The sequence below is a fragment of the Liolophura sinensis genome, chromosome 5 (genome assembly GCF_032854445.1).
Source record: "Liolophura sinensis isolate JHLJ2023 chromosome 5, CUHK_Ljap_v2, whole genome shotgun sequence".
Taxonomy (NCBI): Eukaryota; Metazoa; Mollusca; class Polyplacophora; order Chitonida; family Chitonidae; genus Liolophura; species Liolophura sinensis.
In genome coordinates, this window is record NC_088299.1 from 13,658,381 (window position 1) to 13,672,884 (window position 14,504).

General features: G+C 40.1%; 1 protein-coding gene and 1 long non-coding RNA gene across 4 annotated transcripts; one reads left to right on the forward strand and one right to left on the reverse strand.

Moving 5' to 3' along the window:
• Positions 1-4,984, forward strand: LOC135465675 (uncharacterized). Its single transcript, XR_010444052.1, has 3 exons — positions 1-128; positions 3,909-3,990; positions 4,502-4,984. It is a non-coding gene; the product is annotated as an uncharacterized LOC135465675 (long non-coding RNA).
• A 2,314-nt stretch (positions 4,985-7,298) lies between these two features.
• Positions 7,299-12,990, reverse strand: LOC135465771 (glomulin-like). 3 transcript variants are annotated; one of them, XM_064743100.1, is made up of 3 exons: positions 12,869-12,990; positions 10,343-10,390; positions 7,299-9,735 (listed from the first exon to the last, which is right to left on the reverse strand). In XM_064743100.1, exon 3 carries the CDS (start codon positions 9,672-9,674, stop codon positions 7,818-7,820), a length of 1,857 nt encoding a protein of 618 aa, XP_064599170.1. In that variant the 5' UTR covers positions 9,675-9,735; positions 10,343-10,390; positions 12,869-12,990; the 3' UTR covers positions 7,299-7,817. The 3 variants fall into 3 exon arrangements, with proteins under 3 accessions (XP_064599170.1, XP_064599171.1, XP_064599169.1); XM_064743101.1 differs by lacking the exon at positions 12,869-12,990 and adding an exon at positions 11,524-11,612; XM_064743099.1 differs by lacking the exon at positions 10,343-10,390 and having other exon boundaries at positions 12,869-12,967.
• Between the last annotated feature and the right edge of the window lie 1,514 nt (positions 12,991-14,504).

The following is a 14,504-nucleotide window of genomic DNA, read 5'->3' on the forward strand; positions in this document are numbered from 1 at the left end:
ATTGACTGGTTGATCAGAAGCCTGAAGTTCGTGACAGGTTCAGTAGCCAGAGTTGAGGCAGAGACAGGACTTCTTTTTGATGCTATGCAAGTACATTCACCTATATACGGAAAATAACAGTTGGAAATGTAAGTAATATACAGATAACTGCAAAAGTTTACTATATGTGTGTAAACCATGTTCGTGCAATTACTTACTCTGTAGACGTCATTTCGTCTCCAGGTCCTTACACGTACGCCTATCATGTGTTTAAAATGTGCAACTTGTATACTTTTCGGCTATTTCCTGTTTGTAAGTAATGAGAGGGCTATTTTTGCCCATTTATATCGTCTAGCCCACGAGAATGATATAGCGGGCGTTTTGACCAAAACTGGCGGGGTTATGGTAGCGAGCGTTTTGACCTACACTCGTGAACATTTACAAACTATTATCTCCTCAGAATGAATTTAAGTTTTACTTAGGTTTGCTATTTTATGAATGCTTACGTCACCCAAAATAGGCAATTACCCAACACATGCACATTTCCTTTTCCACTGATAACCTTCACAAAGTATAGTACTGTGTGGAAACGCCAACAAATGACGCAAGGCGATACATGATTCAGTATATTTCGCTTATACAGTACTTGCCAGAGTTGCTACAGTACTCTACTGTGGACATACAGTATATAAGTACACTGCATAAGACTGTTAATTTAAAAAGATAGTAGTAACGTGTATTTAATTTTGATATTTCATAGAGCTTGGAGCATTGCTTTTCACAGAGGATTGCTCGTGAGGATTTATGTATTAATTGTTATGGTTTTGGAGGCATGTGAGTGGCAGTATTTGCAGCAGTAAAGTACGCTGTTTTCACACTTTGACACTTGTCACTGTTGATCAGTCTGTCAATCATGAAGCTATAAATTTCACCATGCCTCAATCACGGAAGTATGAAGTTTCCTTCTTGGTTCAGGCATGAAACTTTACATATCACCATGTACGAAACAGGAAGCTACACATGGTCCAAGCTGTATATACATACTGCCATTGGTGTGTCCAGTTGAAAAGGACTCAAACAACAGGAAATTTCTTTTAACGCTGGTAGTGTACAAGGACTGACTGACTGAGTGAGTGAGCTCTGAAACAATATAACAAAGATGACTACACAATAATAAACATCAAAATTGAACTAAAACAACAATTTAAACCACAAAAAACGTTTTGGCATTATTCAGTATTCGTTTAAAAGTTTTAAAACTGAAATTAATTTCAGCCATAGTCCAAGATGAAACTTTACATACCGCCATTGTCCAAACAGGAAGTTTGTCCAAACTGACATTTTGGAATGGCTTGGGTGGAGACGTTTGGGAATAGGGAAGGTTTGGGAGCTGTGGGGGGTCGGAATAATGGCATGGAGTATGCTATAGAAAACTGACGGTATAGGCAAAATCTTTGCCCACTTGAGTCTCTTATCAGTGAATACATGGGTGCCGCCATAATTTATACCGATGACGTAACTTGGGACGTTCCAGTATAGGAAGCACCACACAAATGGCAAGCAGCTTGTTAAGCCACTGAGTTCCCACGCCTATGAGCAACAAATGTGTATTTTCTTACGTGGGACGGTCTGCGAGCAACCTGCGTGAGATTCCCCCCGGATTCTGGCCGCTTTCCTCCCACCATAACGGATAGCCGCCGTCATATAAGTGAGTACGGCGTAAAACACCAATGAAATAAATAAATAAATAAATATAGGCTGTTTCGGACTCTTCCGCGGCCAAGTGGTCAGCGTGCTAATGCAGCACAATGTCTCAGGGGCATCTCTCCAGTGCAATCTCCTTGAGTTCCAGTTCAGTTCATGCTGGCTTCTTCTCCGGCCATGTACATCGAAATGTCATCTAGCAACCTGCGGGTGTCCATGGGTTTCCCTCGGGCTCTGTTCCTATTTCTTTTAACTTATCGCTTTCGTTCTGCTATCTCTAAAATAACCCATATAATCACTACCCAAACTGCTTTTCTTTCGTGACACGTAACACCACAAGTTCTGGAGATCGATATACTGGGCGTCCATATTGTCATGCTACGTCTATATCATTATGTTTCGGAATAGCCATGACATTACCGAGGCCACGGAGTCTTGAAAGCAAGTTCATGGACTTAACATTACGATTCAGAAAAAAAGTATAATTGCATTTTTGACGCAGTGAAGTGGACGTGTTATAACCTGTCGTGCAATTTTTGAAGTGACTATGAGATATTTTACATATATAGTTCAATACAGGCGAAAGTTGTTCGTAATTGTTTTTGGCTAAGTACAAAATTGAAAACCTGATTTAAAGGACAAGACAGCACCTGGTTAAAACATATTTCAATCGAAAGTAGGATCCTCAAGCTTTCTAAAAAGTGTTATACTTTATTATTTTAATGACATTTTACCGAATAACACGTAGAACAAATTTACAACACTGCACAAATGACTGGTGTGAATCAAAGCAGACATCTTGAGAATTTTATCCAATCAAACACGTTACTATCGGATTACGCGGGCTAAGCTGTGAGGTAGCCTTTACCCAGTCACTCCATGAAGTGACATATGATAACACAAAACTACTGCCTAAGACATCATTTTGAGATCGTTTACAACGATTTAGTTACGTATTGCCGTAAGGCCATATTTCACACAGTGGTGTGGGATAGGTGTGTATCATTTACGCACCACCACAGACGTAAAATTAGTTGATTTACAAGCCGTGTAAGAATTTAAATTTTGCTCCTTTGTCTTGTTTTCAAGTGTTCAAGTGTTCAACCCGAGGTGCTTTCTCTGAGGTCCGCAATAACTAAGTCAGCGCCTAGTCGAATGCCTAGATCAGCCTCAGTGGTGCTTAGATTTATTTCTAATTGTTTCAGAATTGAATTGTAATTATGTAAAAATTTCATAGGGGTCAAAATCACCAGCACCAATCCCCCCCCCCCCACCCACCCACCGGAGGATACGACCTGAACCAGGAATACCCCTGCCGTGCATCTACAGGCTACTTAAACTGTAAATGATATATAGCAGGCTGACTGTATCAACAGTTCAAACTGTGGAAGAAATATCCTTCCAGTAAGTCCAATTTCCGAGAAAGCTATTTATCACTTGGATTTTCATCATCGAAGCCCACAACTTTACCTACCATAGGCTACTGCTTTGACTAGAATACGGAAAACACTTTTGACGTAGACAGCTAGTGTAGCCGTGACGTTACCTTTCTGTCGATAATCGAGACGCGCTGAAGCTGTGTCAAGACGAAGCGTCACTTAATATTTACTGGGTTAAAAAACCTAACAAAATATTTAATGCCGGTTTAAGATACTTTGGATGGTAGTCTTTCAGTGGACACAAACATTAGTTCGGTGCTGTCTTTTAAGTTTTGAACAACCGGGCCCTGCCGCAATGGTTGAAGGAAACCGCATGACTGGATTCGAGCCGGCGAACTCAATACATAGACATGTTACACGCAACAGCATGTTGTATGAACGATTACAACATGATTACAATCTACAGGCTGCATGGTTACATTGACCCGTAACTTGATTACAACGCTCTGATACATTATTGCAATAATGGTTACTATACGCTATCCGAAGCATAGTTAATTACATTAACTATTATGCCATGAAAGTTTTAATGAGCGTGTGAACAGCGATAAGTGTACCTCACTGGTATCGTCAATTCCATAGATTTGGGGCTGTTTCCCTCCGTACCTCTAGCAACTGCGTTTCTCGATCAGAGTTACTTACACTCTGCGCAACTTCATATAATTATACACCAGCAGCGGTTAAATCCAGTTCTGATAAACGACTGCAATGATATTTTAATAATCAACCTCTGATGTTCAAACGATTCACCATGAATTAAAATGAAAGTTTTTATTTTGTTTCAAGACTCACCAGTGAATCCAAAAATTAATCTCCACAGAAGTTGTGAATTATGGAGTCCAACCCATTGGCGTTGTTCAAGTATCCGGTAAGTTGATATACTTATTAATCTAAAGTGAACAACTAGATGCAACCAGTTTTCTAACCCTGTATGGTTATGGATTGACAGTGGTTTAGACTCATCTTTAAATGATTAGTCAAAGCAGTGAATTTTATCATATGACATATACCTTTTTGTCTGGGCATCTATTCATAGTATATTCCCGTGCCCATCCAGAACCAGGACCCTTGTTACCTCCCCTTTTCTAACAGCCTATAGCGTCTTATGCAAGGGTGGCAACTACACCTTGACCAATCAAACCCATTGTTTGTATGTAGCTGTTTTTGCAAACCGGACAGAGGCCCAATCAAATCCAGCCCCCTCTGACCGATAAATGTAGAGGCTGTAAATATAGACCTATTAATAAATAAAATCTTAATCATTCTAAGCGTATATCACTTACACACCTACATACGTTTTGTAATCTCTTTGAATGCACACAACTGACTGTGACTTGAGACATAGTTCTGGATGCGAATGGCAAATTTTTTTTTTTCAGACGAGGGACTGCGGTAAACAGATAGACGAGGGAGACTTTTACCAAGTTCTGCGGGAGAAAGAAGATAATGAAAGTTTGACAGATGCCACGGAGAGATTATTGAGAGCCGCCCGGGCCTATATCTGTCAGGAATCAGCCAATGTGTGGAAAAACGCCGAATTGGCCGTGCTCGGACCTAAAGACCAGATTGTCTTTGTATCCGGTACACAGACAAATCGATTTGTAGTTACCCTGGACGAGAAAGACAGGGTGAAAGTCTACTGTCGAGAAAAAAGCTGGAACGCCATTCGAAATGATGCCAACAAAGAAGAACAGGGTGCATTCGGCTGGAGGTCACTATTAGGCAAAGTAAGCAAGAAAACGAAGCTATCAACTCGCGAAAATGAACAAGTCATTCGCAAAAACATCAACCATCAATTTATGAACAATCAGCAGTACAACCGCGCTAACGGATATTCAAACAGAAGACACGTGCTGCGTACAGAGGACATCGCAGACGCGGGTGATGATTATTACAGCGCTGATGAATACAAGATTGTGCCGCAGAGGAGTAAACCGGTTAAAAGTACTCCTACATCGCAGTCCCTGACGTCATACATCAACGGCTGGAAAACGTCTGTTATGAAAAATAGTACTGTCTCTTCCGTGCTCTCCATTCTTATTGGTCTATTTCATATGATACGAATCGTGTTTCTGGCTTATTGGCAAATCGTGAAGTGCGTGTTAAAAGGAGCTTCTCTTCGATGATAACAGGCGCAGGAATACATGTGTTTTGATGGTAAAGCAACTGTACGGAATAGCGAATATATATACTCATACCTGGGACTAATATAACGGTTATATTAGTCCCAGTTCATACAAGATATCCGTAAAACATCAAGGTATAGGGCCTCTATACATTACACTTATTTGTTTCCTTATCACACTGTTTAGATGAATAGGGGCACTGTTGTTATTTGTTTTTAAATTTTTGTTATTCATCCTATATTTTTAGCGGCAAACACTTAATTCGGGAGGAGTGGTGACAAAATGTACCTTGCTTTTGCCTGGAACACTTTTTGAATCATCTTATACGGTGACCTTTTACTCTCTGCACTGGCCTCAGAGCAGTTAGCCAACTCGCTATTGGCTGGTGTTGAAACTCTTCGTGAAGGGCGACGGTTGGCAACTTCTGGAATTGTCTTTTAGGACAGCTCGGCCACAACTTGAAATGCATGGCTTTTGTAGAATAATGGTATGATTATGGAAATGTAAAAAGTACATTTTTACACACGGCGTAAGCATATGTTTTATATCAAAGTTTACAATAAATGTTTTTACTTTAACTGACGGTACCCTTTTTCTTACCAGCAATGCGCTGCTAGCTGTCGTCTACATGTAATTTATGCTGTCGTTTTTTACTTATCTTTGGTTCTGAGTTAACACCATCCTCAAAACTTTTTCACTGTTATGATGGCACATATTTTTATGGGTGGAGGAAACCTGGCTACCCCGTGTAAACCACCGACCTACGGCAAGTAACTGACACACTTTCCCACATATATATGATGGGTGCTTAGATAATGTCACCTCGCTCTGAGATCAGTTGGCCATATTACCAGCTTACCGTCCATATTAACCGCCCTGAATTGTTGCATTCACAAACTTGGAACTTGCTCCGGTCGCCTATGCTGTTTTCAAAGTGTCACTGCTGTTTTCCGTGAGGTTAAAGTTATTCTGAACTCATATCATCTCATAGTGCGGAAGTCACAAAGACCACAACGTGTCAGTTATCCCAGATATAAGGGACCCACTCATTCGAACAGCATCCCGACTTTGTAAACCGTCATTTTCAAATCTCATATTTTCTTTGCTAGGCTGGACTCGGCTTCTCTTCCGAAACTCTTCCTTTTATCCATTATTAAAATTAAAAGTAATGTTAAGTTTCCAAAACAAGATGTCTATCACCCTTTTAAATGTGTAATTTTCTTGGTTTTAATCAAAACGTTCCAAGATTTTTCCCCCGGACGATGGCGATCAGTACTATAAGTGGGGGGTAACCGATATGCTCGGGGGATAAAAAGAGTCGACCTTTGGCAAGATACTGGCGAACTTTTCCATACTGGTAATGTAGGCCTACTGGTATGCTCACGATATATATAAATGGAAGAACAGTGGTTTTCTTTGAACCCACGCTGTACAAACGGCTACATCAGCGTCGCCAATACCTTACTGTCACAAAGCTACGAGCAGTGAGAGCAACTTACAAATTCCCTGAAACCAGACAACGGCTCGCCCCCAAAAGGTCATCGTTCTTGACAAATCTTCCACGAAACACATTTGGCGGGAGTTGTATTCAAACCAGAGACCTCAATTGTTAGGGGCTACAGCGAACGTGCATGTGCTTCATATTTCTCATGGCTATGTATCTATTCACTGTCGAACTCGTTCCCAACACGCTGCCGAACTCCTGACTCGCTTTCCGGAAAACTGACGGTGACATTACCTTGATTAGTATAACGCTTACACGGTACCTGTAAAAACACATTTATTTTATTTCTTTGACTGGAGTATTACGCCGGACACGAGGTAATATCACTTTCTCGTCCCCAAGTTCTGGAGTGGAGGAGGAAACCGGCTTTCTTTTGAACCACCGCTCCTCACCAGAGAGGCCGGGGAAAACTCCCGACGTAATGGTGCAACCGAATGACCAATCTGAAATACATAAAACCATCTTAACACGCAAGAAATCTTTCAAGATGAAGTTCTATTTTTTTATTTGATTAGAATAATTCACTTCTTATTACATGCGATGGCGGTAGCATTTAAAAATGAGGAAACCGATCATTGCCCAGAGTAAACAACAAATTTTCGCCAAGTCGGCACTTCTCCAGCATGACTTTAATGCCTCGACCATATTGCTCAAGGACCGACGCTTCAGATGAATGGGCCAGCGAGGGTCACCACAATAATCTAAAGTACATGTAGCAAGAATAGATATTATACAATTCATTTGTCTGTATCAAAATGGAGTGTCTGACATATATCTGCTTAATCTGGCACAATATCTTCCTCAAAGGATGAAAAACAGAAGTCGTTTTGAGACTAGAAAAAGTAGCAAATCATACAGCGATAGAAAAAAACTTTGGATTTATGAGCAACACCCTTGCATTCTTGCAAGTCAATTGCTTTCTATGGTAAATACACGTGTGATTGTTCTCTGGTCTTAAAACTTCAACACCAACATTTTCAAAGCAACATGATAATTCATTCGTTGACAAATTATACGCTAATAAGTCAGCATTGTCTATAAACTATTACCCAAACACACATCTTGTTACACTGAAACAGATGCTGAATTGTCTGTCTTTTGGGCATTTTTCTGAGCAGAAATAATCTCACTGACGCGTCCATGTACACTTTCCATAAGGTCAAAGGTCACCACCGCATTCTGCAGAACTTGAACCTTCTCCTGTTCCGACATCTCTAGTGAATTCACACCATTGACGTTCACATTCATCTCAATTTCGTCAGAAGTTTTTCTACCAGATTTGATGTTTTTCAATTCCATGTCATAGTGAGCTCTTGACATGTTAATCCCGGTTTTCAAGGGGTTCAAGAACTCTCCTTCTATGATCTCTAATCGACTCCAAACTCCAGTTTTATTAACTGTTGGGGAGTCGCTAAGCACCAAGAAACGCACCAAATTTAAACCAGCCATGATGCGATCTGATTGGTCAAGGAGATCACTAGTGGCGCCTTCTGGAAGCTTTAAAGCGAAGCTGACAAGTTTCTCTAAGGATGCTCCAACGAACGGCTTGCCGGAATCCTTAGACTTGAGAACAGCAGCTAACTGGTCTTTAATCATTTTCACAACTAGTGAAGCAATGCCGGAATGTGACGTTTTGTGAAGAACAAATTCCATGAGTTTATACCGCCCTTGTAATGTGAACTTATTGATAAAGTATGGTAAGAGTTTGACAGCCAACTGCCTGAGTTCAGTTACAGAACAATGTAACATAATGTCAATGAGTACCAAGACAAAATCCGTCGTCTCGTCCAGCTCTAAGAGATCTGCTAACAAAGTCTTACGGGGAATGTTGTCCAATATGGCCTCTGCCAAGAAAATGCCTTTATAAATCACCAGACTTTCTCGTTTCCGTAGGAGTCTTTTGATGAATGGTAAGCAATGGCAGAGAGTGTATGTATGGCTATATACACATGGCCAGTTCCTTCGTCCTATCTGCTCTCCATGTACAAGGTAGGAGAAACAGGCCAGGCTGTCCTCGGGAACAGGTTCCTCCAGTTCCAGATCCATATCAACATCATCCAAAATCCCATCTTGCTTGTCGATGTTGTCCTCAATCCTAGTCCGCTTCCTTTCTTGTTTCATCCAATTTTCCCTTTCAATGTGAGCATTCGAGTCTAAAGTCGACATTATAAGTTTATGAAAATTTGTGTGTAGTTGTGATAAGTACTGTACCGTTATTTCTGCATCCGTCCTGCACAAAGTCTTTGTGACCTGTCCCGTGTCATCCGTGTGCGACAGATCCACATACAACAAAGGATGACTCAGCAGTTTTAGAATACACCGAGTTAGCTCCCTTACTTGGTGACCATTTTTTTCCCTAGCATTGTTCGGATTGTTGACGGATACTTCCCATACAAAAGGTCGTAGGAATTGTAGAAACAGTTTCACAACTTCTCCAATCCTTGCCACTTTTGGATCCCCTTCCAGAAGTTTCTTTTCCTCTCCTTCCAGTCCACACTCATCTGGCTGCTCTAAACTGGCAATGTGGCCAAACAAGGTTTCCAGAGCAATGTCCAATGACTTCACCCGCCTCGTTGGAATCTTCAAAAGAATTGCCTGAGTGGCCTCCATCAACGTGCGGTATTTGAGGTCATCTCTATCGTCATCTATGTGCTCTAGGATGATGATGAGCAGCTCTTTAGGGTTACCATTCTCGATCAAGTATTTCAACCCTTCCTCACATGTCTCAAAGAAGACAGCGGCTTCTTCATAAATGGCATTTGTCAAATGTTTGCAGATTTCTGTAGCAAAATCCCAGAATATTCCCGGCTGGAGTGCCTGTTTGGTTTGGACTAATCTGCGAAACTCTACACTGTCTCTGACCTTCAGGCTGACTTGGAGATCTTTAATATACTCCAGTGGATCAGCCATCAAATCAGCCATGATCACCTCCAGCACAATGTCAAGGACAACACACTCACGATGCAAAACAGCAACTGATTGCCTATAACAGAAACATTAAATCACATTTACAAATATTCCACAAGCTTTCCATTCATGTCATTCAGTTTACCTTCAACATTTACACTTTACAGTGATTTTTAAATCATATAACGTGAATTTTTTTTAAAAATGTTTCTGTCAAGAACATTTATTCGCTAATATTTCACTTCCAGCACTTCTAGCACACCAGCCAGGTTTTAGGGTAGAGCATAGAGGATGTACAGGGATCAGAGGAAAAAGTCACCTAACCACATACCAGATAAATTACCCAGGTCAGATGAGCAATGGCTGGTTTTGACATATCATCTCAATGGTGACTGGTGTAATCATATTTAGCAATTATTTAATCACTGTGTATTTTAACTGAATTTGGAATCCATTTCGCTCTAATGTCAGAAGAGATTGAGATTAAAACTGAACGTACATGTCAGAGTAAAGGCTGAATGTATATGCAGCTTGGTTTTGATTTCAGGCTATTAGATTATAGACAGATTAAATCTGAGATACAGGTAGACAGCCTGACAGAGAGAGTCACAAAGATATCCTCAACAGGTGCTTTTCCAGTTATGACAAAACAGAAGAATGGCATCACTTTGTGTGGGACTTACTTGTAGCTGTTTATAACATTCTATATCTCGGCAGGTATGACAAGCTATCTGAAAAGTATATGAAAAAAATGGACACTTTTGATAAGCTTGTAACATACAAAACTGAAAAACACTGATGAACGTAATTTAGACGTAAAACAGATAAATGCTCGCATGTTACCAGCAAACCATGAATTTACCCATTTATGGTGTAAAGCAATGTCAGGTCACAAAGGGAGGCAACTTTAGGATCTAATCCACTTACTCACAACTTTAAACTTACAGTGTGCAGTTTCTTGAGTGACAAAATTGAAAGAAACGTCACTGTGCACTAATGAAAATTTCAGGTGAACTGAAACTAAACCCAATTAAACTTCCATTTATATAGCAGACAAAGGGGCAAATGGCAATCAGTTAACATGGCAACAACAGAATGGTGGTACATCATGGTGGTGAATCGTGAATGAATGAATGATTATGGCTTTATGCCACAGAGGCAGTATATCAGCCATATCAGGGGGAGAACATATTTAACTATACATTGTGCTATTACTCCTCATGTGAAACAAATCCAGATTTAGTCCTGTAATGATGTAATGTTACATGTACCCTAATTCCTCAACCTTTTCACATTATGCCCATTTTTAATTTGATTTATTTATTTATTTATTTGATTGGTGTTTTACGCCGTATTCAAGAATATTTCACTTATACGACGGCGGCCAGTATTATGGTGGGTGGAAACCAGGCACAGCCCGGGGGAAACCCACGACCATCCGCAGGTTGCTGAGAGACCTTCCCACTTACGGTCGGAGAGGAAGCCAGCATGAGCTGGACTTGAACTCACAGCGACCGCATTGGTGAGAGGCTCCTGGGTCATTACACTGCGCTAGTGCGCTAACTGACTGAGCCACGGAGGCCCCCCATTTTTAATTTGATCTTAGAGACAAAACTACAAAGGTCGGATTGGCCGGTTTCCGAGCTTCACAAAAAGTATAACGTTATCAGTCAACACAGAAAAATGCCTTCAGAATATGCCTGAATAAACACCTTGCAAACATTTGAAAAGGTTGAAGAATTACAGTAACTAATTCAGTATTCCTACATAACAATTTTTCAGTCATATTATGAGGAAGAGTCATTAAGTTCTTGTGCATGAAAGTCCATGCCACCGAAGTGCTGCACTGTTTTCTTGCGCTTACCTATCAGCACTGAGTGGCATGCAAGGCAGCATCAAGCACCACTTTTAAAGTCTGTCTTTTTAAAGACCCCACCAGGGGTTGATCCCAAGAGTCCTGTGAGTTCACGCTGATACATGTATGGATGAGACAAGGTGCTCTCGGAAACTACCCCAGGTTAAACAAGTTAAAGACGCGACTTTACACTACTTGCCAGTTGCTGAATGTAACTCTCTGTATCGAGCTACACAAAGTGTCGGGAGAGTTACAGGGAATAACTTCTTCTTATGTGTCAGATGGACGGTAAGCCACATTTAACGCATCTTCAGACGCGCATTAAATCTTCCCTAGCATAAATCGATGTCAGCTGAGTGATTCCCATAATCAATTAACCTTTGCCGAGTCTCGCTGAACCAAAAACAGTCCATGAAAACGGCACGGATTCACAAAATAAATACATTTTCAGATACTACACCCGCTGTGGCCGTAAGCCTTCTGTTTGACCAATTTGACCACTTGCGAGAACGAACGAGGCTGAAGCAATTAGCGCTACCTGACAACAGGGGAAGTGAACCAACCAAATGGACGACTAGACTAGATGGTATTATCTCCCTTGATCGTCCTTATTTTTTTCGGCACTCACATTGATCACGTATGTACCACTATTAGAACGAAATGGCAGCCACAGTGGGTATAGTGTGTTAAAATGTATTTATTTTGTGAATTTGTGCAGTTGTCATGGATTGTTTTTGGTTCAGCGAGACTCAGAAAAGGTTAGCTGATTATGGGGACCACTCGGTTGACAACGATTTAGGCTAGGGATGTGGATTACTGTCAATCCGACACCTCAGAAGCAGTTATTCCCCGTAACCCTCCCAACACTGTGTTCCTCGATACAGACAGTACTACTTGCTAGACTGAATATACATCTCGAACAGCCAAGGCTATCGGACCATCGGCGCCGTTAGCTGTAACAGTAAAATTACGTCTTTATGCTGCGTTACTTCGCAAGAGCCACCACCCTGTCTCGTCAATATATGCGTGAACTTGTGGGCCTCCTGCAATGTCGACTCGACTTACTGTAACACTACTTAAAATGAAAGTTAAGTCGCCCCATACTCATGATACTGAAATCTTTCCACACAAATCATACAGCATTTTGCACATTCAGTACACACTGAAGGTGGACGTGTTCATAGATAGAAATTTCTCTGTACGGCATACAAACTGAAAGTGCTCCTGATTTATCCCAAATGACCTTCGCACTACGGTTTGTGATGATCTGACAGCTCTACAACAACAACAACAACCTCGATTATAACTGTCCAATCGTGTCACACAAGAAAGGAAAAAAAGAGATTCTAACTACCTTATCCCGTTCAAAACACACATTAATCCGAACAACACCCCAAAACAATGTCTACGGCCAAAACACCACACCTAAAACAGAGAAAGAGCGACTGACATCTGACAATGCTGAGAGCTGTTTACATCGCACATGGTTAATGCAACCAGCCGCTAGATGTCGCTTTACATCGCCTGAAGCTCACAACCGGGGATTGAAAGGGGATGCAGATCCTTATTACTTGCAGAATTCTCCTTCCAACTTCCAACTGGTTATTTCTTGAAATCTGCAACCAGATATTCAATTTTTCATTAATGTTTCAAATGAGTCGTGTTTCTTTCGTTCACCTGTAGGTTGTAACGTAGTTAATATTTCATACCGTACAGTAGTTAATAAGTTCCAATGCGCCCTACCCAGCCTACATACAAATGTACATATGCGTGTATACAGGCTTATTCATTAATGTGAACATTTTAATGTCGTTAAACAACAATCACATAAATACTGGCATTTTACAAACCCATGACTTTATTAAAATGCCAAGGACCTGTGTCTGGTTAATGTCTTTTAAATTGTTTTTTTTTTTTCATTTATTTTTAGCTTTTTATTCATTTATTTATCTATATTGATTTTTGTGTGTTATTGAGTGCATTGTTAGGCCCTTCTTAATTGTTGGGCTATTTCTTCGTTCTTCATATAGCGGTTGTGCACCAAATATAGGTGTAAGCCTACGCACGTACCGGTATAGTTCAGGCCTGTTCATATTGGGTCCGTTTTGCTACTTATTTCGATTTTTTAAAACCTTTAAACATATTTTCAGTGTTATAAAAATGATTATTAAGGCTTTGAAAATGATTTTGAAAGCTATCAAAAAGCCGTTATTGTTATAGATTGAAAATGACTGGCGTTATTTTTAAAGCTATAAGAACGATTTTGATAGCTTTCAAAAGACAAGAACCACGCACATCATATTTTTAACATTCTTAAGCTTTGCAGTACAGTATGCTCGATCTACGCCTCTGTAAAAGTGGCAATCTCATTTCCTGCTTTCTTCTTGAGTAGTCTGTATATTACAGACACTTTTGTACATCGCAATTTTCAAATTTTTAAGATCATTTTCAAAACTTTAAAAATCATTTGTAAAGGTTTAAAATTGAGTTTTACAGGTTTGAAGATATACGGAATAAACAGCATCAGGGCACTCCATAGTTAAAGCTACTTCCCTTTCTCCTCTGCGACTATTTACTATTTGCATTAGAATTTATGACGGTATAAATTTATCCATCATGTCATCAAAAATAAAAAAAAAACAAAAGAAAACACACAAAAAAAAACAACAACAAACAAAACAAACAAACAAAAAAAAACACAACAAAATGTAGTTGCTTGGCTAGGGTAGCTGCTATCAATGTGTAAACTATAAATGCACAATACAAAATATATGTAGTATATATAAATGTATATAAAAATGTTTAGCACTTTAGCAGGGGCCAGAATTTAAAAACAAATCTTACTACATGTTCATACACTGATTCACAGTATATACAATGCTTAAAGTTAACAGTGACAGGTTGATGAGATGAGCAGGAAGTTTTAAAGATAGTCGCAGGATAGCCGGGGCTGGTTAGCGTTTAGCAGCAGGATAAAACATCCAGTAGGA